The sequence below is a fragment of the Microcebus murinus genome, chromosome 10 (assembly GCF_040939455.1).
Source record: "Microcebus murinus isolate Inina chromosome 10, M.murinus_Inina_mat1.0, whole genome shotgun sequence".
In the NCBI taxonomy this organism is placed as follows: Eukaryota; Metazoa; Chordata; class Mammalia; order Primates; family Cheirogaleidae; genus Microcebus; species Microcebus murinus.
In genome coordinates this window covers 54,278,796-54,303,502 of record NC_134113.1, presented here as the reverse complement: position 1 = coordinate 54,303,502, position 24,707 = coordinate 54,278,796, and the positions used below count along the sequence as shown (strand labels likewise).

The following is a 24,707-nucleotide window of genomic DNA, read 5'->3' as shown; positions in this document are numbered from 1 at the left end:
CTCTTACTCATTTAACTTCCACATAGTATATCCATTGTATGATATACCAAATTTATTCATTCTATTGATGACCCTTACATTGTTTCCAGTGTTTGGCTATTAGGAACAATGCTGTAATGAATATTCTTATGCTGCTAAATCCTCAGTGCATAAAACAATCTTTAGAACATAGTAAACAATAAAAAAAATTGAATCTTCTGTGAACACTGAGAGAATGTGTCTGTTATATAACTACTAGTACAATTCCTGGATAGTAGGGCATCTGCAACTTCATCAGACAATGCCAAATTGCTCTCTAAACTAGATATTCTAATAATGACGCTACTGCATTCTAATCAGCTGACAGAGCGAGTCCCAGTCTCAAAAATAAAATAAAACAAAACCCTTAGCATTGATGTCTAAAAAATGGACTTTAGGCAAAACTTACAGATTCCATGATAAAGGTAAGATTCTGATAATTCAAAATGTGAGTGTTTATACTACTGAACCACTGTATATCTATGACAATATACTTTTTTAGAAAGGCAAAAAGCATATAAAGCTTTTTATATTTTTCTCAGTATAGTTCATTAAGGGCTATATTACTAAAAATATCTGGTTTTCTTCCAAAGGAATGCTCTGTAGAAGATCTATTTCTCTTTTTGCTCTAATGTCTCCTGGACTTACTGCTTGCTCTTCAAGTGAATAACAGGATCTTACTCAGATTGTTCCTCAAAGAATGTTGCCAAATGAGATGCAAACTCAGCCATATAAATATTAATTAATTAATATTAAATATCTTCAAAAGAATTTAGAATGAATATATACGGAGATATGTAAAGAAAATCATGTTGGCACTTAACGTCATAGTGGTCACTCTGATATATAGAGGCATTGTTTTGTTCTTAAAATTTCACTTTCATAATGAGTTTGTGATAGCCATTGACTATATTAGTAAATACATTTTCCTATGACATTCAAGTTTACTATCCATAGTGCCTAGTCTTACCTTCTCTTTCATGTTCTCAAAAGCTCCTCCCTGAGCCAGTACAGTATTGGACTGCAAATCAAAAATGAATCCTGATGAATCTGAAAGAATGAGAAGGGGAAAATATATTTAACATGATCCAAAACTAATATGTAATACATCCCCAAAACAGAAGGGTCAAGATTGGTTGCTTTTCTCCCATAAAACAGTTAACAACTTAGTTGCTATTTGGCAAATTTTATTAAATGGATAACTTCTATGTATCTTTTGAGTTTAAATTATAAAATAAAATTTGATTTCATTAGAAACTTTCATGTTTCCATGAGGGAAACACTAAATATATCAATTATATTAGACTGTCCTGTAATCCTTGACATCCTTATTAATTATTCTGCCTTAACTTGAAAGTCCCTCTAAAAATGTTGTAAGTGAATGGCTCCCTATGGTAAAATTTAACACTAAAGAATCTGAAAATGTGAGTGGGATGGAAGCTTCTGTAACATTCATAACAACATATGACGGCCGGGCGCGGTGGCTCACGCCTGTAATCCTAGCTCTCTGGGAGGCCGAGGCGGGCGGATTGCTCAAGGTCAGGAGTTCAAAACCAGCCTGAGCAAGAGCAAGACCCCGTCTCTACGTCTCTACTATAAAAATAGAAAGAAATTAATTGGCCAACTGATATATATATAAAATTAGCCGGGCATGGTGGCACATGCCTGTAGTCCCAGCTACTCGGGAGGCTGAGGCAGTAGGATCGCTTGAGCCCAGGAGTTTGAGGTTGCTGTGAGCTAGACTGACGCCACGGCACTCACTCTAGCCTGGACAACAAAGCAAGACTCTGTCTCAAAAAAAAAAAAAAAAAAAAAAAAAAAAAAAAAAAAACAACATATGAAAGTAATTTCCTCTTCTACACTGTACCATACATATTATGTTCTTAGACTACAAACTCCACGAATACATTAATGTTTGTGTCCCCAATATAATCCTTGATGAAGCAATGTCCCAATTTTACATTAGGCAAATGAAGCTCTGTACCCAAGAAACAATGTACCTGAGTTTACATTATGAGAAAACTTAAGTTCAATGTGATTGATTACAAAAAAGGGTTCTGGCTTCTCTGTACTTACAAAGAAATGCTATGTATAAACTTAATCAGTTTCTTTACCTGTGACTATGTGATCAATAAATTACCTCAGTTTTAACACTCAATTACTTAGTTTTAATCCAATGAAATACAATCCCAGGAATTGGTTAGAGTGCTTTTCAAATTCTGATGTGCACCTGTCATCTGGGTAATCTTATGCTAAAATGTAGGTTTTGATTCAACAATCTAGCCTGTGGCCTGAGATTTTTACTCCCAGGTAATAACATTACTGATCCCTCCACTGTACTTAGAAGTAGCTTGGGAGTTAGAATTTCAATAAGGCAAATAAAAGGGGAAATTTTGAGAAAACGAGTTCAAAAAAACACAGTAATATTCTATTATACTTTACAAATTCTTTTGCTATTACTGAAGATGTTTTAATTAAAGCTTCTTTTATAGCTTAATGTTGAACTTTGAATTAATTTAGATTTAACCTCTGTTAATACTGGTAGTTTATAGATTTACTCAAATGAAAAATCAGGTTGCACTTACACAAACTCAGCATTTAAGCCTGAGTCTTTCAAATGATTACATAATATGGTTAACTTCTAACTATCTTTATTAATTGAAAAGAGACACAATAGGCTGGTCACGGTGGCTCATTCCTGTAATCCTAGCACTCTGGGAGGCCGAGGCGGGCGGACTGCTCAAGGTCAGGAGTTCGAAACCAGCCTGATCGAGACCCTGTCTCTACCATAAATAGAAAGAAATTAATTGGCAAACTAATATATATATATATATATAGAAAAAATTCTCCGGGCATGGTGGCGCATGCCGGTAGTCCCAGCTACTCAGGAGGCTGAGGCAGTAGGATTGCTTGAGCCCAGGAGTTTGAGGTTGCTGTGAGCTAGGCTGACACAACGGTACTCACTCTAGCCTGGGAAACAAAGCAAAACTCTGTCTCAAAAAAAAAAAAAAAAAAAATAATAATAATAAAAAGAAAAGAGACACAATATATAAGATGATGATCCTATATAGTCACAGTACTATCTAGAACTTTCTCAGAATTACTCATAGATCAGCCAAACAATATATCTTGAATGTTTTAACACATCCTCCTCCAAAGAGGTATTAATGAGAATAAGATGATACAAAAGGACATTGATTTACTCATTAGAGAATGAAATCACTAATCTCTTTTAGGAAAAAGAGAGAACACAAGAATAAAACAGCATTTTAGGGTCTATATTTAAATGAACTATTTCATTACTACATCATTTAACACGGCTTTTTTTCCTCTTAAGAACACACCAGAAGGCTGGATGCGGTGGCTCATGCCTGTAATCCTAGCACTCTGGGAGGCCAAGGCGGGTGGATTGCTCGAGGTCAGGAGTTCCAAACCAGCCTGAGCAAGAGCGAGACCACGTCTCTACTATAAATAGAAAGAAATTAATTGGCCAACTAATATATACAGAAAAATATTAGCCGGGCATGGTGGCACATGCTTGTACAGTCCCAGCTACTTGGGAGGCTGAGGCAGTAGAATTGCTTGAGCCCAGGAATTCAAGGTTGCTCTGAGCTAGGCTGACGCCAAGGTGAGACTCTGTCTCAAAAAAAAAGAACAGACCAGAAGATATAAACTGCAAGGAAAACAAAGGGTAGTTCTGCAAACACTCAGTTATTGCCCAAAACAAATTAGCATAAGTATTATTAGGGTTTATCTGGCATATCAATTAGGATAATGATTAAAAATACATAAAGCAGCTATTTTAGTCAGCATCCCAACAGGAAACAAACAGCATACTCAGATTAGGAAATCTGAGTAGAGTCTAATAAAGGGATTATTTTCAAAGGTACTTGCAGGGAGTAGGGAAATCACCAGATACAGTGCAATACCTCTTCGCTACTAAGAGGTATTAGCGATATCAACACATATCAAGCAATATGTGTTGCTACTCTGAGGTGTTAAGGAGGGAGCAATTTTAATTGCTGGAACCCATAGATAGAAAGGGCTCTTTCATCTTTGTTTCATTGGAGAGGGCCATCAGATAGGTGCTGTGACCTTTGGTCAAAGAACACAGTCAGCCCACAGATACCCCTCAGAGAAAGATTAGAGGAATGTAGACCCCTACCATACTCTCCTCCCTGCCTCAGAATCTCCTGCCAATGCTGCCCAATGGCCAAACTCAACCCAGCCAGAGGGCACAAGAGTCACTAAGATAGTTTATACAGGTCACCATCCCAATGCACAAATGACAATTTTGTACTTTAACATCATGAGGTTACCAAAAAGAGAAAACAATAATCTAAAATCTTAATTTGTCTACTCACTAGCTAATATTGCCTTGTTTAACTTAAACCAATACTAGAGTCAATGCACTGGAACTTAAGTGTCAGCATTATAGAGAAAGTAATTTTTAATTTCCATCAATATTTAGTGATTTAACAACTCTAATTTTTTTCATGAAAATAAAGTCTAAGATTTATCTAATTTCACTGGTAGGAAATAAAGCAGAATTTCATCTTTTTATTTAGCTAGAAGAGCATGCATTCTATCAGAAATAAATTTTTAAAGAAAAAAACTGTTGTTAAAGGCAGGGCGCTGTGGCTCACGCCTGTAATCCTAGCTCTTGGGAGGCCGAGGCGGGCGGATTGCTCAAGGTCAGGAGTTCAAAACCAGCCTGAGCAAGAGCAAGACCCCGTCTCTACTATAAATAGAAAGAAATTAATTGGCCAACTGATATATATATAAAAAATTAGCCGGGCATGGTGGCGCATGCCTGTAGTCCCAGCTACCCGGGAGGCTGAGGCAGAAGGATCACTCGAGCCCAGGAGTTTGAGGTTGCTGTGAGCTAGGCTGACGCCACGGCACTCACTCAAGCCTGGGCAACAAAGCGAGACTCTGTCTCAAAAAAAAAAAACAAAACAAAAAAAAAAAAAAAAACTGTTGTTAAATATTATCCCCAGGCTAGACCAGACACAGCAGCTCACACCTATAATCCTAGCACTTTGGGAAGCCCCGGTGGGAGGACCACTTGAGGCAGGAGTTCAAGACTAGCCTGGGCAACGCAGTACGACCCTGTCTCTACCAAAAGATGAAATTAGCAGGCATGTGCCTATGGTCATAGCTACTCTGGAGGCAGGAGGATCACTCAGCTCAGGAGTTGGAGGCTGCCGTGATCTATGATCCCACCACTGAACTCCAGTCTGGGTGACAGAGCAAGACCCTGTCTCTAAAAAAACAAACAAACAAAAAATTATTCTCAGGTAAGATTCATAAATGAAAGTGAGGACCACTTGAGCTTGAGCTTTCTTACTATTTATTTCACTCTGTTATGAACCATCTCAGAAGCTTTTGGAATGATTTCAAATAGCACAACACATTCAGGTACATTTTAGAAAAAGTATGAAAGTATATTATTCACAGTACAACTGACACATATTTGTAGTATATACTTGTAGGTTTGTTTTTGCTGGCTTCAAAAATCATGAAAAGGTTGTTTTAGGTACTAAGTATGACATAGAAATAGCTGAACCTAATTATTCCATGTATTAAATCAACCTTGAACAAGTATCTTAACAAGCTTTGTAACATAGTCTAACAACTGTTAATTTATAATTTAACCTGAAGATCATATTTTATTAAGTGTTTTATTAATTTGTTTTAAAGTCCTGATTATATTCATACACAGAATGCCTATTGATTTAAAAAAAATAAAAGAAAAAAGAAAACAAGAAGTGTTGGTAAGGATGTACAGAAATTGGAATTCTGGTGCACTGCTGGTGGAAATATAAAATGGTATAGCCACTATAGAAAGCCTTCCTTAAAATCTTCCTTAAAAGATTTTTTTTTTTTTTTGAGACAGAGTCTCACTTTTGTTGCCCAGGCTAGAGTGAGTGCCATGGCGTCAGCCTAGCTCACAGCAACCTCAAACTCCTGGGCTCAAGCGATCCTCCTGCCTCAGCCTCCCAAGTAGCTGGGACTACAGGCACGCACCACCATGCCCGGCTAATTTTTTTGTATATATACTTTTAGTTGGTCAATTAATTTCTTTCTATTTTTAGTAGAGACGGGGTCTCGCTCAGGCTGGTTTCGAACTCCCGACCTCGAGCAATCCGCCCGCCTCAGCCTCCCAGAGTGCTAGGATTAAAGGCGTGAGCCACCACGCCCGGCCTTTTTTTTTTTTTTTTTTTTTTTTTTTGAGATAGGGTCTTACTCTGTCACCCTGTGTGGAGTGCAGTGGTATGATTATAGCTTACTGCAACCTTGAATTCCTGGGCTCAAGGATCCTCCTGCCTTAGCCCCTGAATAGCTAGGACTACAGGTGGGCGCTGCCACATCCAGCTAATTTTTTAAAATTTTTTATTGAGACACAGTCTCATCATATTGCCCAGACTAGTCTTGAACTCCTGGCCATACGCAATTCTCCCACTTTGACCTCCTGAACTGCTAGAATTACAAGCATGAGTCACCACGCCCAGCTGTTACAAGATTAAACATAGAATTATCATACAATTCAGCAATTCCACTTCTTGGTATATACACAAAAGAAATGAAAGCAGGGTCTCTAAAAGATATTTTTTACACCTGTTTTTGGTGCTAGGCATTGAGGATTCAAAGGTCAGACATATATGGTTCCTGCCCTCTTAGAGTTTTACAGTCTAGGACAAGACACCAGTAAAAATATAACCATCTTAATATGATAGCAACTATGCATTAGTTTATCAAATTGCAGAAGTACTAAATACATATGCTAGACCTCCACAATAACATTGTTTATTATGGAGTGAAGATTATTAAAAGCAGTACAACCTTGGGCTCTATCTAAAGAGGTTTAGCAGAGCTAATATTACGAACACATGGTAACCTTCTTAACGAATTCGGCATGATTATCTATGAGCAGACTATATCCATCAGGGAAAGGCCTGTGCACAAATTCCAGGCTGCTCACAGTAGAGACAAGTGTAAAGTGGACTTAACCTAGGCATGGAGTAAGTGTAAGGATTCTCATGGAGGCCACTAAATTTGTATCCTTGAATCTGACAACCAAAACCTTGTGGTTTTAGATTGCTTGTATCTTTCTTTCTTTTTTTTTTTTTTTTTTTTTGAGACAGAGTCTCACTTTGTTGCCCAGGCTAGAGTGAGTGCCGTGGTGTCAGCCTCGCTCACACCAACCTCAAACTCCTGGGCTCAAGTGATCCTCTTGCCTCAGCCTCTAAGTAGCTGGGACTACAGGCATGCACCACCATGCCTGGATAATTTTTTCTATATATATTAGTTGGCCAATTAATTTCTTTCTATTTTTAGTAGAGACAGGGTCTCGCTCTTGCTCAGGCTGGTTTCGAACTCCTGACCTCGAGCAATCCGCCTGCCTCAGCCTCCCAGAGTGCTAGTGCTGATTACAGGCGTGAACCACCGCACCCGGCCTGCTTGTATCTTTCTTTTCATTAACTTAGAGTATGGCAAATTATTCCCTCCGACAAGTGAGGAAAAAGATGGAATTATAAGCCCTCCCAGAATACCCTCTCTTAATTTTATATTGATGAGAAAATCAGCCCATGGTACTATTCCTTGCCCAAAGTCACTATGTTCTACTCTAGAATCAAGAAGGGAGTCCAAGTTTTATGTTATCCATTAGTATTGTAACTCATCAAATATTCTAGAGTTCTCAAGTTGCCATGATTTTAACAGTACCTTGATATATCACCTTTCTTTTAGGGATTTCTGATTCTTACTATTAACTCACTGATATTCCTTACACATACATAAAGAAAGTTGGGTAACAATACTATTCACATTTCACCATAGCCAAAGAAAGACAGAAGAGGTAATGTGATCCATTTAAAATGTGGGTGAAGTCAACAAATAAATCCTAGAAGTCCAGATAACCTGACAAATGCATTTGTCATATTTTCTCTCACTGTATCAACTTCCTCTTAAAAATTAAAAAGTAAATTCAGGAGCAGAGCCTATGTAAGTGCCAGTTCTTGCAGAAGTGGTATCATATGAACCTGAATTAAACAACCTAAAGTTCTCCTTTACACTGAACACAGCCAATACCTGACCATAGGCCGGGCGCGGTGGCTCACGCCTGTAATCCTAGCACTCTGGGAGGCCGAGGCGGGTGGATTGCTCAAGGTCAGGAGTTCAAAACCAGCCTGAACAAGAGCGAGACCCCGTCTCTACTATAAATAGAAAGAAAATTAATTGGCCAACTAATACATACAGAAAAAATTAGCCGGGCATGGTGGCGCATGCCTGTAGTCCCAGCTACTCGGGAGGCTGAGGCAGTAGGATCGCTTGAGCCCAGGAGTCTGAGGTTGCTGTGAGCTAGGCTGCCGCCATGGCACTCACTCTAGCCTGGGCAACAAAGTGAGACTCTGTCTCAAAAAAAAAAAAAAAAAAAAAAAATACCTGACCATAAAACAAAGTAACCAATTTCTTGGAAATGCTTTTGCTCACACCAACTTTGAGAATAATCCACATGTTAAGTCACCAATAAAATTACTAGTTCAGTTTTTTTATGTGCCCTGGTTTTAATGGCAAATGGGGACCAGGGTTATATTATAAAAGTATAAGTGCAAGGAAAAGAAAATTATTGTCACCTTCATAGCTAAGGACTAGAGTGTGTTCAGAACTTCAAAACTAAAGATGCCACCAACTTTAATTTTCTGGGTGGTAATTCTCTCTTTGCCAATTTACCACCTAAACTTTGAGAAAACATGACTGTTCTGATAAGAAAATAAAATGTTAGGCCGGGCGTGGTGGCTCACGCCTGTAATCCTAGCACTTTGGGAGGCCGAGGCGGGCGGATTGCTCAAGGTCAGGAGTTCGAAACCAGCCTGAGCGAGACCCCGTCTCTACCAAAAATAGAAAGAAATTAATTGACCAACTAAAAATATATATACAAAAAAAAAATTAGCCGGGCATGGTGGTGCATGCCTGTAGTCCCAGCTACTCAGGAGGCTGAGGCAGTAGGATCGCTGAGCCCCGGAGATTGAGGTTGCTGTGAGCCAGGCTGAGGCCACGGCACTCACTCTAGCCTGGGCAACAAAGTGAGACTCTGTCTCAAAAAAAAAAAAAAAAAAATACAGAAAATAAAATGTTTATGAAAGAGAATGAAAATAATAGGGAATTAGGGTTGGAAGGGGAGCTTATCAGAGATGGGAAATTTAGAAAAATAATTATGTCAAAATGCTATTTTATAAGACTTTGGGGCCAGGTGCATTGGCTCAAGCCTGTAATCCTAGCATTTTGGGAGGCTGAGGCAGGAGGATTGCTTGAGGCCAGGTATTCAATACCAGCCTGGGCAACATAGTGAGACCCCACCTCTACAAAAAAAAATTTTTTTTTTATTAGCTGGGGAAGGTGGCACACACCTATAGTCCTCGCTACTTGGAGGCTAAAGTAGGCAGACTGCTTGAGCACAGGAATTTGAGGTTGCAGAGAGAAATGATGATGCCACTGCATTCTAGCCCAATGGGAGAGTGAGACTCTATCTCAATAAATAAATACATATATACATAAAAACAGAATTACTACATGATCCAGCAATTCCACCTCTGGGCATATACCCAAAAGAATTGAAAGCATGGATTATACCCATGTTCATAGCAGCATTAGTCACAATAGACAATAGGTGGAAGTAACCCAACTGTCTATCAAGAGACGAACAGATAAACTGTGGTGTATACATACAATGCAATAGTATTTATTCAGCCTTAAAAAGGAAGGAAATTCTGAGACATGCTACAATAAGGATTAATCTTAATGATATTATCTCCCTATGTGAAATAAGCCAGTCACAAAAGGACAAATACCATATAATTCTATTTATATATGTATTACCTAAAGTACTCAACCTCAAAGAGACAGAAAGTAGAATAATGGTGGTTGCCAGGGACTGGGGGGAAGAGGGAATGTTTAATTATTGTTTAATGGGTAAAGAGTTTCAGTTTTATAAGATGAAAAGAGTTCTAGACATGAATGGTAGTAATGGTTGCAAGACAATATGAATGTACTTAATGCCACTGAACTGTATGGTTAAAACAAGTTAAAATATAAATTTTGTTTTATATATGTATGTATTACAATTTTAAAAAGTAAAATAAAGGAAGTCTTGTTATTGTCAATAGATAGTAAAAAATTATTCTGAGAGGGAAAAAAAATAACATCTCAAGAATTCATGGATATTTAAAAACATGGTACTATTATAACCAGATGATCATTTCTCATTCTGAGAAATCCTAGAATTAATTCATTTCACAAATATATACTAAGCAAAAGCATATACAGTATTTACTAAGTACTGTAGGATAAACTCTTAATCTATTTAGGGAAATAAAGGGATAGAACAATTACATATGAAAACAGAATAACAATCTCATACCATTAAGTGTTAAGTTAGTGGAAAAGCCATTTGGTATATAATTAATATGCAACTTTGCTAAACTTATTTTTCTATCTCATCTCTCAACATGTATGTATATATGTATGTATATGTGTATGTGTGTGTGTATATATATATATATTGAGAGAGAGAGAGAAGCTGAGATTGTTATGTACTTTGCAAACCCAATAGCCTCTTCTTTCTGGATATACAACTATACCACATTTCCCAGTTTTCTTTGTAATTAAATGTGACCATGTGACTGAGTCCTGGCCCATGAAATGTGAGGATAGGCGGTATGTACTATTTCCAGACAATACTCATAAAAACTGCCTCCTGGTGATCCTTCAAATCTATTTCTCCATATGGTGGCTGGATGTGAACATCTAGAATGACCTTGGAAGCTACTGTTGAAAACGGTACAGCCTCCACTAGCCAGATATGACTACAGGGAGTTGAATCCCCCTTTCCTGTCAACTAGATGTTATGTGAAGGAGAAATAAACTTTATTATGTTAAGCAACTGAGTCAGGATTTACCTATACAATATTAACTTTTTATACAGACACACACAAACACAGTTCTCTTAGTTGACTAGCATCATATTGAGGGGTAGGTAGGTAGGATATTTTTTCTGTGGTGAGTTACTTTCCTTCTCTGGTCCTATGTTTCCTTATCTGTAAAACAATGTAGTCAAAACAGATAATCCTTTGCTTCAACTCAGGAATTTGAGGTTGCAGTGAGCTATGATGATGCCACTGCACTCTAGCCTGGTCAACAGAACAAGATTTCGTCTCAAAACAAACAAACAAATAAAAACAAACATTCAGAAAAACACCCCCAGATATTCCTTAAAGACTGCTGAATTTTAAAGTCAGAAGAGATCTTTTATAGACACAGACTAAAGAGGTTAAATTACTTGCTTAAGGTTGCACTACTGGTCAGCATGTAAGTAAACGGTAAAAAATAGTGAGAGCAGACTCTGTAAAGTCAACAGCAGCTGGCTGTACTGCCCACAAGAGGCATTTTAGAAATATATGGGGCATTTTTGGTTGTCATAATAATTAGCAGGGGGGGTGTATACTAGCATTTAATGGAAAGCAGATAAAGATGCTATATATTCCATAATGAGGAATTGTCCTTAATCCTGTACAATCTTTGAAATCCTGTACAATCTTTGAAGTCCACCTAGACAATTAGTTAAGAGCCTGTTTATAAACATCTGATCATAGAACCTGTCTCCATATTACATGCAAAAACAAAGTATGTTTTATACTATTTTACTAATTTATACTAATATGCATTAGGTTTTTCTAAAACTATAATACTATGTAAATAAAGGAAAACTTGTATTTTTTTTTCATTCAGAAGTTTACCAACAATAAAATCTTTATTTATCAATTTGGAAAAATCATCACTGATTGCAAGGTAGCTTATGTTATTTGACTCACTAGTGTAAGATATTTATATTAATCTATTTTTATAGCTATCTCATTCATAGTAACTTACATATAGTTACAGCATCAAACTACTTCATTATATCTCCTAATTAGTCATATATAATTTTAAAATTATAAATAGACATAAGTATTATTTTATTAAAAATTAATTTTTACTATTCATTTTTATGAAGACATTATATTAAATTTTAAGTTGTCTATGTAAGTAAATTATATTATCCATGACTTTTATTTCAGGATAATAAAGGACATGTTATAAAATATTCCTTTTCAAAAGAGAACATGGGTCTAACAGTTGAGAACCACTGGATTACATGAATTATAAATGGTCTAAAGATAAAAAAGGCTGAACAGACTACCATAACAACAGCTAGCTCTTTTTTTTTTTTTTTTTTTTTTGAGACAGAGTCTCACTTTGTTGCCCAGGCTAGAGTGAGTGCCATGGCATCAGCCTAGCTCACAGCAACCTCAAACTCCTGGGCTCAAGCGATCCTGCTGCCTCAGCCTCCCGAGTAGCTGGGACTACAGGCATGTGCCACCATGCCCTGCTAATTTTTTCTATATATATTAGTTGGCCAATTAATTTCTTTCTATTTATGGTAGAGACGAGGTCTTGCTCTTGCTGAAGGTGGTTTCGAACTCCTGACCTCGAGCAATCCGAGCAATCCACCCGCCTCTGCCTCCCAGAGAGCTAGGATTACAGGCGTGAGCCACCGCGCCCAGCCAACAGCTAGCATTAATATGTGCTTTATTCTACTAGACACTATGCAAAGAGCTCTACATGAATTATCTCATTTAATACTCACAACATCCCTACACAAAAGTCTTCTGCTATCTTGCTATTTTACAAAAAAGGAAGAGGAGGCCTAGAGCAGTAAAGTGATTTTCTAGCTAGCTCCTGACAAAGCTAGAATTTAAAAAATTTTTTTAAGCAACAAGGTCTCATTCTGTCACACAGGCCAGAGTGCAATGACACAATCAAAGCTCACTGCAGCCTCTAACTCCTGGGCTCAAGCCATCCTCCCACCTCATCCTCCCCTGTAGCTGGGATTACAGGTGAACGCACTACCATGCCCAGTTAGAGTTTGTCTTGCTCTAACAGACAAGGTCTTATACCACTACTCGTAGTTATATTGCCTTTCCTATTTATCTTCAAAGGTTTTTAAAAAGAAGATGTCGAACAATTGTTCTTCATTCCCTTGAAGCTACTAAAGAAGATACATACTTATATTTATGGCAGGAACAAATATGCTGAACATTAACTCATGATGAATAAGTGACAAAACACTGGAAAAAGGCTCAAATGCTAACCACGGTGCTTCTCAAGTCTATTCTTTTTGCTCCTCAAAAAGGTCATATAAGACTAACAATATACTAGGTGGTTGGGACATACTCAAAAAAAGGAGATGATCTCTATGTCATGATTATCACTAAACAGAATTTAAGAAGTCTATGCTAATAGATAAGGACTAGAAGATATGTGAGAAACAAATGCAGTTGATTTATTAGGTGGTGGGCAGCTCCTAAGTTATATTTTTTATTTTCTTGGTCTCTATTATTAATGTTGTTTTTTTTGAGACAGAGTCTCGCTTTCTTGCCTAGGCTAGAGTGAGTGCCATGGTGTCAGCCTAGCTCACAGCAACCTCAAACTCCTGGGCTCAAGCGTTCCTCCTGCCTCAGCCTCCTGAGTAGCTGGGACTACAGGCACGAGCCACCATGCCCGGCTGATTTTTATATATACATATATATATATATTAGTTGGCCAATTAATTTCTTTCTATTTTTATGGTAGAGACGGGGTCTCGCTCAGGCTGGTTTTGAATTCCTGACCATGAGCAATCCGCCCGCCTCGGCCTCCCAGAGTGCTAGGATTACAGGCGGGAGCCACTACGCCCAGCCTATTATTAATGTTTTAATTTGTACCTAAAACACAAATATAATTTACAATTCAGGTTGGGAATTTAACTGTTAGAGAAAATAATAGACTTACATGCTATATAAATAATATAAATACTTAAGCTGGGCCAGGCGTGGTGGCTCACTCCTTGTAATCCTAACACTCTGGGAGGCCAAGGCAGGCAGATCACTCAAGGTGCAGGCGGATCACTCAAGGTCAGGAGTTCGAAACCAGCCTGAGCAAGAGCGAGACCCCATCTCTACTAAAAATAGAAAGAAATTAATTGGCCAACTAAAAATATATAGAAAAAATTAGCTGGGCATGCTGGCGTGTGCCTGTAGTCCCAGCTTCTCGAGAGGCTGAGGTAGCAGGATGCTTGAGCCCAGGAGTTTGAGGTTGCTGTGAGCTAGGCTGAGGCCACGGCACTCTAACACGGGCAAAAAGTGAGACTGTCTCGAAAAAAAAAAAAAAAATCAAATTATATAGTTATAATGGGTGAATTTTATGGTATTTCAATTATACCTCAATAAAGCTGTTTTTTAAAAGGGCTTAGATGTACCACTATCAAATCGCTATAAAAGAGCTTCTAAACACTCTCCATTTCTACATATTTCACCAGCTCATAGACAGGCACTAGTCTGTGGCCCACACTCTGAGAAGCACTGAGCTACCTGACTGACTTCTGTTAGGTTATGGCTAAAAGGCTTGGAGCAATCAATAGCTGTAACTGAAACTGGAATTTAAGCTATGCAAGTTTAACTTCTCTAAATATTTCATTAAATAAGAAATTTACAAGTATTATTGACAAACAGAAAATACACAAACATGGTCTATTGTGGAATAAAATCATAACTCATTACGAAATAACTAAATTAGATGCCTCTAGAGAACAAAAACTATTAAGTGGATATAAAATCGCTATAATTATAGATTATTTGAACTAATAAAACCCAAAATAATGAAAATTTAAATGTACAAATCAATAAATGAGATAAAATTTTATAATATTTTATAATTTTTGGATCAAATATCAGACATGTAAATCATTCTATGCATAGATTTGTTTCAGAGAAAGTCCTAACACATAAGCTATTTTCTATCCAACTAAGTGTAAACATGGGCTAAGTTTAACAAAAATTAGTAAGCACTTAATGCCTATGATGTGGTCTAAAATTTAAGTTCATTTTATAATAAACTGTAATTAACCAATTACAAAAAGTAATTGTATTTTTTATGGCTCTGGTAAAACAGACATGAAATAAATCCAGTTTTAAAGAGATCAAAGCAATCTGCTGAAGTTAACTTTTTTAGGAAAATTTAAATGATAAACTTTTTAAATGAAATTATTTTATTTTCAAGTCCAGAGTCCTATTTTTACTACAGTATTTCTCATTTGCAGGAGGAAAACAGATGCTCAATGTTTCAAGCATTACTGGGAAAAAAACAAACAATTATGATGACTAAGAAAAAACAAACTCAGGTTATAAAAAATCTTCACAGTTTATAAATCTCTTTCCATAAATAATTCAACTTCTTCAATAATCTACCCATTCCTTGAGCTCAGATTTTCTTCATACAGTAAGTATATATGAAGAAAATATAATACAATGAATCTACAGCTTTCAAAACCACAAGCAGCTCTGATGATACATTATTCTCTTATGAGGTTTTTGAATTGCCAAGTCAAAATTAAGTTTAAAAATGTTTCCATGAAATTTAACATGTGAGACCTGGATCTATGGAGCTTTGTTTTGAATTAAAGAACATCAACTTTAAACTGGAAATTAAATCAAATAAGAAGGGAAAAGCCAGGATACCTACGGTCATTCTTTTAATAAATATATTCCAGTAATATATAACAGTTCTAGTGCTATTGTTAAATTTGCCCCTTTAAATTTTTGCAGCTATTCTAGGAAAGTTGAAAAGATTTTACAGAGCCTTGTTGTCCTTCCCCTCATTACAACTACTCTTGATATTTTCTGACTCTCTCTGCACCTTATATTTTACATTAGATAAGAAGCTACACTTGTAGGAGTCCTCAAACTACAGCTCCCAGGCCACATGTGGGTGTTTTTGCCCATTTGTTTTTTTCACTTCAAAATAAGATATGTGCAGTGTGCATAGGAATTTGTTCATAGTTTTTTTTAAACTATAGTCTGGCCCTCCAAAGGTCTGAGGGACAGTGAACTGGCCCCCTGTTTAAAAAGTTTGAGGACCCCTGAGCTAGAGTAACAGTCCCAGAAGGAAAGCTAAAGAAGGAAACAAAAACCAGAAGCATTTACTCTTACTCCATTTCCTTTCTCTAGTGAAATGTCAACTCAATGGATACAGAATACCCTGCAGTACGGTATCTCCTACCACCTCTCCCTAACACATGTTCACTCTCCAAAAATGCATCTCCAAGATGCACTGGCTTTCCTGTAAGTATATTAAAATTTGATGTTTGTATGAGCAGAAAAGCAATTGTTATACAAATTAATTCCCAGACTAGTAATACACAAAGCTAAAATCTAATATCCATGAGTACTTGTAAAACCATTCAAAATACATTATTAGGACAGTTTTTAAACATATAGATATAAGTGGGGCTCATTGCTCTACAACTACAGTTTTAACAATTTATGCCCACATGTAATCTTACCCTTCTGGCTTTGTTTCCTAGACATTGCAGTGTCTTTGATCTCAAAAAATACAGAAGAAAATTATCTTTTTGCTCTGTGGTTCTGAGTGTAGGTATCTCTGATTTAAACGTCTGTAGTTAAAAGCGATGAATACAAAATCCTGGTTGTTCAAAATTCTGCTCACTAGCTGTTAATCCGCTTTCCTTCTCTGGTATCAACTTCTTGTCAGGAAGTATCGTTGCAAACACTCATGTCTCTTTTTCCAGGGAGATTCTAAAGGGAAAAACACAAACATATATTCACTATTATAATAATGGCTATCTATACAAAATTTCTAAGAGATATCCACAGGGGTTACTTTGTATTTCTCCAAACAAAACTAGGGGTTTTTTTTAAGTACTCTAGAAAGAATATAGCTGTTGAAAAGCAGTATTTTTCTCCCTAAGAAAACTTAATCTTAGAATCAGATCATCTTCTTAGTTTAGAAAGCATACTTTCTTAGTCTTATCTTCTGTATCTATCTCAAATACCTCATCCTCATCTCTGCTTCACAACTGAAAATAATACCTCTTACCACTCCCTAAGATCTTTCTTGCCACCTGATCTTCCCTTCCAAACCAAGAGTCTTTTCTCTTCCTCTAGAATTTCCTGTATCTAACCTCTCCTCCTCAGGCTTCCCAGTTCAAATACAGCTGTAAGAAACTTGGGCAGGGTGGGGTGCTGATGGGGAGAGTGCAAAGGAATTTTAATACGGAAAATTGAAAAAATAAAACAAAATTAGTCAATACTACAGGAAGTTTCTCTAAATAACAAAGATACAAATGCTATTTTTTCCATATTACTAAACATTTTAAAGATACATGCCCAAGATTTCTGGGTAAAGAAAGCATGATGAGGATTATAGAACTCTTACATCTGACAGGAGAAACATTTTACAAGAAGCAATGCAAGAAGGAAAGGAAAGTAGCCTTATATGAAATACTTTCCAAATTGAAAAGAGAAGGAAGAGTTAAGTTGGTAATCCTGGGAAAGTTTAAAAAATATATTCCATCAAGAGAAAAAAACCTCTACAAACCACAGTGGGACCTCAGGAAAAGCAGGACAAATAGCTGAGGCTCATGATCTTCCAGAACATTGAGCCCAGTTGGGAGAACCAGCCAAAGCCTATGGAAATACATGGAATATACCCCTGGATAGAGGGAGCTTGATAGGGCACATTTAATGAGATTTTAGAAAAAAGAATAGAATTCAGATGCACCACAAAGAACTGAAATCTTAAATGGCAAGCTGTTCATGACCTTTGCCTCCTCTGCTTAAAGAAACCGGTGCTGTGGGGTGCACATGTAGTCCCAGCTACTCAGAATGCAGAGGCAGGAGGATCACTTGAGCCCAGCAGTTCAAGACCACCCTGGGCGACAAAGCCAGACCAGATCTCATTTCAAAAAGAAGAAGAAGAAAAGAAGATGAAAACAACAATCAACAACTAACCTTAGTCCATAAGCTGGAATGGGGAAGATAGGTCTCAAAAAAGTTTATAAACATATCAAGGGTATTTCATCTATACTCTGTAGCTAAAAACAAAAGGTGTAACCAAAGCTGTTCACACACAACATAGAAAAGATAAATAAAAATAACACAGCAGTGCTCACTTTAGCAGTACATTTACCAAAACTGGAATGATACAAAAAAAATTAGCATGGCCTCTACATAAGGACGACATGCAATTTTGTGAAGCATCCCATATTAAAAGAAAAAAAATATGACACACCAACTATTAAACCTACTATAACAAAAGAGAAAGACAATGAGAGAGAAGAATTACCATGCAACAGATGAAGAATCCAATCTGTAAAATAATATAACCCCCAAAACCAAAATCAGATTCTCCCTTGAATATTTATTTGAATGCTTCAAATAAGAATTTGAATTCAATAAAATAAAAGCTAGAAAATAGATGATAAAAATAGAATAAAAAGAAAGCAGATTGCAAAGTTAAACAAAAACTAAAAAAACACCATTAAGAAAGAAGTCAGCCGGGCGCAGTGGCTCACGCCTGTAATCCTAGCTCTCTGGGAGGCTGAGGCGGGCGGATTGCTCGAGGTCAGGAGTTCGAAACCAGCCTGAGCAAGAGCCAGACCCCGTCTCTACTATAAATAGAAACAAATTCATTGGCCAACTAATATATATAGAAAATTAGCCGGGCATGGTGGCGCATGCCTGTAGTCCCAGCTACTCGGGAGGCTGAGGCAGAAGGATTACTTGAGCCCAGGAGTTTGAGGTTGCTGTGAGCTAGGCTGACGCCACGGCACTCACTCTAGCCTGGTCAACAAGCGAGACTCTGTCTCAAAAAAAAAAAAAAGAAAGAAGTCAGAAATAGCAAGACGCAGAATAGACACATGAAAATAGAATGAATGGAATGAAGGAAAGCCTTCAGAAGAAAAAGAAACAGATTAAAAGCAACTGGAAGATAATATTACAGCACAAAAAAATGATCTGATCTAAGGATAACTGGAATCAACATAGGGACTCAAAAATTATAGGACTCAATAAAGGGAACAGCAAAAGCATTCACAGATAATATACAATAAAATTCCCTTGAAATAAGAAAGATCTGAATCTGTTCCTTCTCTACCACTTCCAATCCATCTGAAAAAATCCCATCTGTTCTACCTTTAAAACACACATCCAGAACTAGACCACTTCTCACCACCTCCACTGCTACCCCTCTTGTCTAGGTCACAACCATCTCTCACCTATACACAACCATCTATCACCTATACTTCTCACCACCTCCACTGCTACCCCTCTTGTCTAGGTCACAACCATCTCTCACCTCCACTGCTACCCCTCTTGTCTAGGTCACAACCATCTCTCACCTATCTCTCACAACCATCTCTCACCTATACTCTCACCAACCATCTCTCACCTAACAGTATTGTTGTGGCCTCCTAACTGGCATCCTAAGTCTTCTATTTTGCCACTCTCTCACTTCTATTTCACTTCAGCCGCTTTTAAAATTATAAGACAGATTATTTCTAACTCCGCTGCTCAAAGCCCTCCAGTAGCTTCCCATTTCATTAAAAATAAAAGCCAAGTCTTTATAGTAGCCTAACTGGTCTTCTCTGTTCTAATGCCCTGCCCCCATCCCCTCTTTACCTCTCTGACCTCCCGCTATCCTCTCACCTCAAGTACTTCACTGAGCTACACTGGCCTCCTTATCATCCCTTTTATACTTCAGGTACATCTCTCCTTAGGGCCCTGAAGGTGTTCCCTCTGCCCATAATGTTCTTCCCCTAGATATCTACATGGAATACTCCCTCATCTCCTTCAGGTCTTTTTTCAAATGTTACCTTGTCTGTGGTTATTCACAAGAAACTACTGAACCTGGGGTAGGAACAGTGGGAGTCTGTGGCACTATTGCCTGGGGCTACTCCTATCACAGCCCCCAGGTCCCATGGAAAACCATGAAAACCAACAGTTTCAAGGAAGAAGTGACTGACTTGATTTGAAGCAAAGCACAGAAAAAATCCACACCCCTGGCCGGGCGCGGTGGCTTACACCTGTAATCCTAGCACTTTGGGAGACCGAGGCGGGCGGATTGCTCAAGGTAAGGAGTTCGAAACCAGCCTGAGCGAGACCCCGTCTCTACCAAAAATAGAAAGAAATTAATTGACCAACTAAAAATATATATACAAAAAATTGGCCGGGCATGGTGGCGCATGCCTGTAGTCCCAGCTACTCGGGAGGCTGAGGCAGGAGGATCGCTTGAGCCCAGGAGATTGAGGTTGCTGTGAGCAAGGCTGACGCCATGGCACTCACTCTAGCCTGGGCAACAAAGTGAGACTCTGTCTCAAAAAAAAAAAAAAAAAAAATCCACACTCCTAGGCAATTTACATTCATGGTGGCAAATAAGCAAGACCAAGGGCTCAGCAAGCCAGAGGTTACTGTCATAGTTGGTGCAAGAAACAGACCAGCAACTAGACAGAAATTTAAAAGCGAAATCCAGAAAGGAGACTATCAGGGACCTTGATAAGTGTTCCACACATTCATGACAGAGATACTGGAGTGGGTCCAAACTATCCAAACATCTCTGGCTGGTCATAAGCCTGTGTACAGAGAGAGGAAGAAAAGATACGAGAAAGCCCAGTGGAAAATAACTGTTAGAGCAGACTTTTAAAATACCTAAACTTTGAAGGTGGCCCCAATACATGAAAAGATCTACAGGCAAGGTTGGAAACTTTACTGGCTCAGGTATTTTAGTACATTTGACCAATCATTAATTGACCACTAGGCTACCAGACATAGGTGTAACTCTAGCAAGCCAGACTTCAATGTTTTTTCATTTTTATTTTTTAATTGAAAAACAGGCACCAGGCACAGTGGCTCACACCTGTAATCCTAATACTTTGAGAGGCCAAGGCAGTAGAATCACTTGAGACTAGGAGTTCGAGACCAGCTGAGCAAAAGCAAGACCCCATCGCTACCAAAATAGAAAAATTAGCCTGGCATGGTGGCACTCACCTGTAGTCCCAGCTACTCAGGAGGCCGAGGCAGGAGGATCACTTGAGCCTAGGAGTTTGAGGTTCCAGTGAGCTATGATGACACCACTGAACACTGAGCTATGATGACACCACTGAATAGCCCAGGTGACAGAAAAAAACAGAAAAGAAACAGGCCAGGTTCAGTGGCTCATGCCTGTAATCCCAGCACTTTGAGAGGCCAAGGCAGGAGGATAGCTTCAGCTCAGTTCTAGATCAGCCTGGGCAACACAGAGAAACCCCCATCTCTACAAAAACTTTTTTAAAAAAATTAGCCAGGCATGGTAGCACGTGCCAGTAGTCCTAGCTACTCGGAAGACTGAAGCAGGAGAACAGGAGGATCACTTGAGCCCAGGAGTTGGAGGCTGCAGTAAGCTAGGACCACTTGAGGCAGGAATTCAACACTAGCCTGGGCAACACAGTTTGACCCTGTCTCTACCAAAAGATGAAATTAGCAGGCATGTACCTGTGGTCATAGCTACTCTGGAGGCAGGAGCATCACTCAGCCCAGGAGTTGGAGGCTGCCGTGATCTATGATCCCACCACTGCACTCTAGCCTGGTCAACAGAGTAAGACCCTGTCTCTTAAAAATAAACAAACAAATAAATAAATAAATCTGAGCAGGGACATTAGTAGTCACATATCACAGTGAGAAAAAGAGTCCACAGATTTAGTCAAGGCAAGTTACTAAAAAAACAACAATAACAAAGCAACAACCCTCAGAAGGAGAAAAAAACAGAAACAAAAGTTGTTACAATATATTATATAAAATATCCAGTTTCAACAAAAAATGATTAGACATGCAAAGGTGCAGAAAAGTATGACCCAAATCCAGGAGATAAAAAACAAAAGGAAACTGAAATTGTCCCTAAGTAGGCCTAAATGCCTGATTTCACAAAGACTTCAAATTTCTTTCTTTAAAGGACTAAAGAAAAATATGAGGCCAATGCCTTAAACAAACAGAAAATCTTAACAGAGATAGAAACTATTTTTAAAAAGAGCAAAACAGACAAGGCGCAGTGGCTCATGCCTGTAATCCTAGCACTCTGGGAGGCGCCGAGGTGGGCGGATTGCTCAAGGTCAGGAGTTCGAAATCAGCCTGAGCAAGAGCGAGACCCCGTCTCTACTAAATAGAAAGAAATCAACTGGCCAACTAATATATATATAGAAAAAATTAGATGGGCATGGTGGCGCATGCCTATAGTCCTAGCTACTTGGGAGGCTGAGGCAGTAGGATTACTTGAGCCCAGGAGTTTGAGGTTGCTGTGAGCGAGGCTGACGCCACGGCACTCACTCTAGCTTGGGCAACAAAGCGAGACTGTCTCAATTAAAAAAAAAAAAGAGCGAAACAGAAATTCTGATGTTGAATACCAGAGTAGAAGAAAATAAATCAACAGAAGTGAGCAATAGAAATTATCCAAAGACAGAGAAAAAACAATGAAGAAAAACAGCCTCAGAGATCTCTGGAACAATGTCAAGTGTACCAATATATACAAAGTAGAGCTTCTAGAAGAAGTGAAGCGAGAGGACAAAAAATAATGACCCAAACAATGCAAACTGATTATTTTTTAAAATGAATCTACAGGCCAGGCGTGGTGGCTCACGCCTATAATCCTAGCACTCTGGGAGGCCAAGGCAGGCGGATTGCTCGAGGTCAAGAGTTCAAAACCACCCTGAGCAAGAGCAGGACCCCATCTCTACTATAAATAGAAAGAAATTAATCAGCCAACTAATATATATATAAAAAATTAGCCGGACATGGTGACGCATGCTGGTAGTCCCAGCTACTCAGGAGGCTGACTGAGGCAGAAGGATTGCTTGAGCCCAGGAGTTTGAGGCTGCTGTGAGCTAGGCTAAAGCCATGGCACTCACTCTAGCCTGGGCAACAAAGCGAGACTGTCTCAAAAAAATAAATAAATAAAATAAAATAAACAGTGATTAAATTGTATAACTTTATAAATGTGAATTTAACATTTTTGTTTACATGTTTAACCAATGTTTATATATTAGACTACATCTTTAATTATGCAGTATTGTCTTGCCATTAAATACTATTGCTGTCTAAAACTTTAACAGAACTGTCCACCATCAGAAATGATTGTCCATCATACTACTTTCCCATTAATGAGAAAAAAAGAGAAAAAAAGAGAAAAAAATAAAATAAAACTGTAAAACTCCTAGAAAAAACAGGGGAGGCCAGGCACAGTGGCTCACGCCCATAATCCTAGCACTTTTGGAGGCCAAGGGGCAGGAGGAACACTTGAGGCTTAGGAGTTTAAGATCAGCCTGAGCAACACAGCAAGACCCCATCTGGATATAAAATAGAAAAATCAGGCTGGGCGCGGTGGCTCACGCCTGTAATCCTAGCTCTCTGGGAGGCCGAGGCGGGCGGATTGCTCAAGGTCAGGAGTTCAAAACCAGCCTGAGCAAGAGCGAGACCCCGTCTCTACTATAAATAGAAAGAAATTAATTGGCCAACTGATATATATATAAAAAAAAAAAAAATTAGCCGGGCATGGTGGCACATGCCTGTAGTCCCAGCTACTCGGGAGGCTGAGGCAGAAGGATCGCTGGAGCCCAGGAGTTTGAGGTTGCTGTGAGCTAGGCTGATGCCACGGCACTCACTCTAGCCTGGACAACAAAGCGAGACTCTGTCTCAAAAAAAAAAAAAAAAAAAATAGAAAAATCAGCCAGGTATGGTGGCACACAATTGTAGTCCCTGCTACTTGGGAGGTAGTGGCAGGAGGATTGAGCTTGAGCCCAGGAGTTTGAGGTTGCAGTGAGCTATGATGATTCCACTGTACTCTAACCCACACAGCAGACAGAGACCCTGTCTCAAAACAAAAAAAAGGAGAAAAATCTTCATTTTTTTGTTTGTTTTTAGTGAAAGAGTTCTTCAAAAACACAAACCATATAATTCATAAAAGAAAAAAACTGATAAGCTGGAATTCATCAAAATTTAAGACTTTTCATGTTTCAAAAAACAACATTCACCTTAAGGTACTGGCAGTAAGGATAGCCATATAGATCAATGGAACAGAATTGAAGAGTACAGACAGGAATACTCACATTTATAGTCAATTTATTTTTAACAAAGGTGCCAAGAAAATTCAACAGGAAAGGAAAATCTTTTCAACAAATGGTGCTGAGACAACTGAATATCCACATGCAAAAGAATATGCACTACCATATACCACATATAAAAATTAGCTCAGAATGCAAAAGAAATGAAAGCAGAGTCTCAGAGATATTTGCCCACCTATGTTCATTGCAGCATTATTCACAATAGCCAACAGGTAGTAGCAACCCAAATGTCTATCCACAGACAAATGGGCAAAGAAGTTGAATAGACATTTCTCCAGAGAAGATGCACAAATGGCCAACAAGTCTATGAAAAAATGCTCAGTTTCACTCATCATTAGAGAAATGCAAATCAAAACAACCACCATGCAGAGCTCATGTGCTCTTAAGAAAACAACGCCCCCTACAATATCACCTTATACCCTTTAGGACGGCTGCTACCGCCCCCCTAAACATTTATATCCCCGTAATATGCAGAAATAAAAAAAGTAAAAATAAAATTTTCAGAAATTGATTTGCAGAAAAAAAAGATGAGAAATGTTAAACATAGATAGGTTCGTACAAATCCATCACTACTAGTGGAATATCAAACCAAAGCACATGCTCTGCTGAGATTGAGTATATCATTGTTATAGATGCCATGTAGCAGAGTGGGTAAGTGAGGGCTCTG

The 24,707-nt window shown here is 38.3% G+C and overlaps 1 protein-coding gene and 1 non-coding gene across 3 annotated transcripts in view; one reads left to right on the top strand and one right to left on the bottom strand.

The window, feature by feature from the left end:
• The window catches only part of SPATS2 (spermatogenesis associated serine rich 2), a 114,737-nt gene that overhangs the window by 43,547 nt on the left and 46,483 nt on the right, over positions 1-24,707 (bottom strand). Inside the window, exons 1-4 of one of the 2 annotated variants that reach the window (XM_076007231.1) lie at positions 21,423-21,595; positions 20,940-21,051; positions 16,439-16,691; positions 989-1,068 (exon numbers count right to left, since the gene is read on the bottom strand). In XM_076007231.1, the coding sequence (XP_075863346.1) occupies positions 989-1,068; positions 16,439-16,463 (105 nt within the window). In that variant the 5' untranslated portion in view covers positions 16,464-16,691; positions 20,940-21,051; positions 21,423-21,595. Of the gene's footprint in view, positions 1-988; positions 1,069-16,438; positions 16,692-20,939; positions 21,052-21,422; positions 21,596-24,707 lie in introns of those variants that run through there. The other variant, XM_076007230.1, reaches the window with a different exon arrangement.
• Positions 18,060-18,166, top strand: LOC142873551 (U6 spliceosomal RNA). Its single transcript, XR_012921565.1, has one exon. It is a non-coding gene; the product is annotated as a U6 spliceosomal RNA (small nuclear RNA).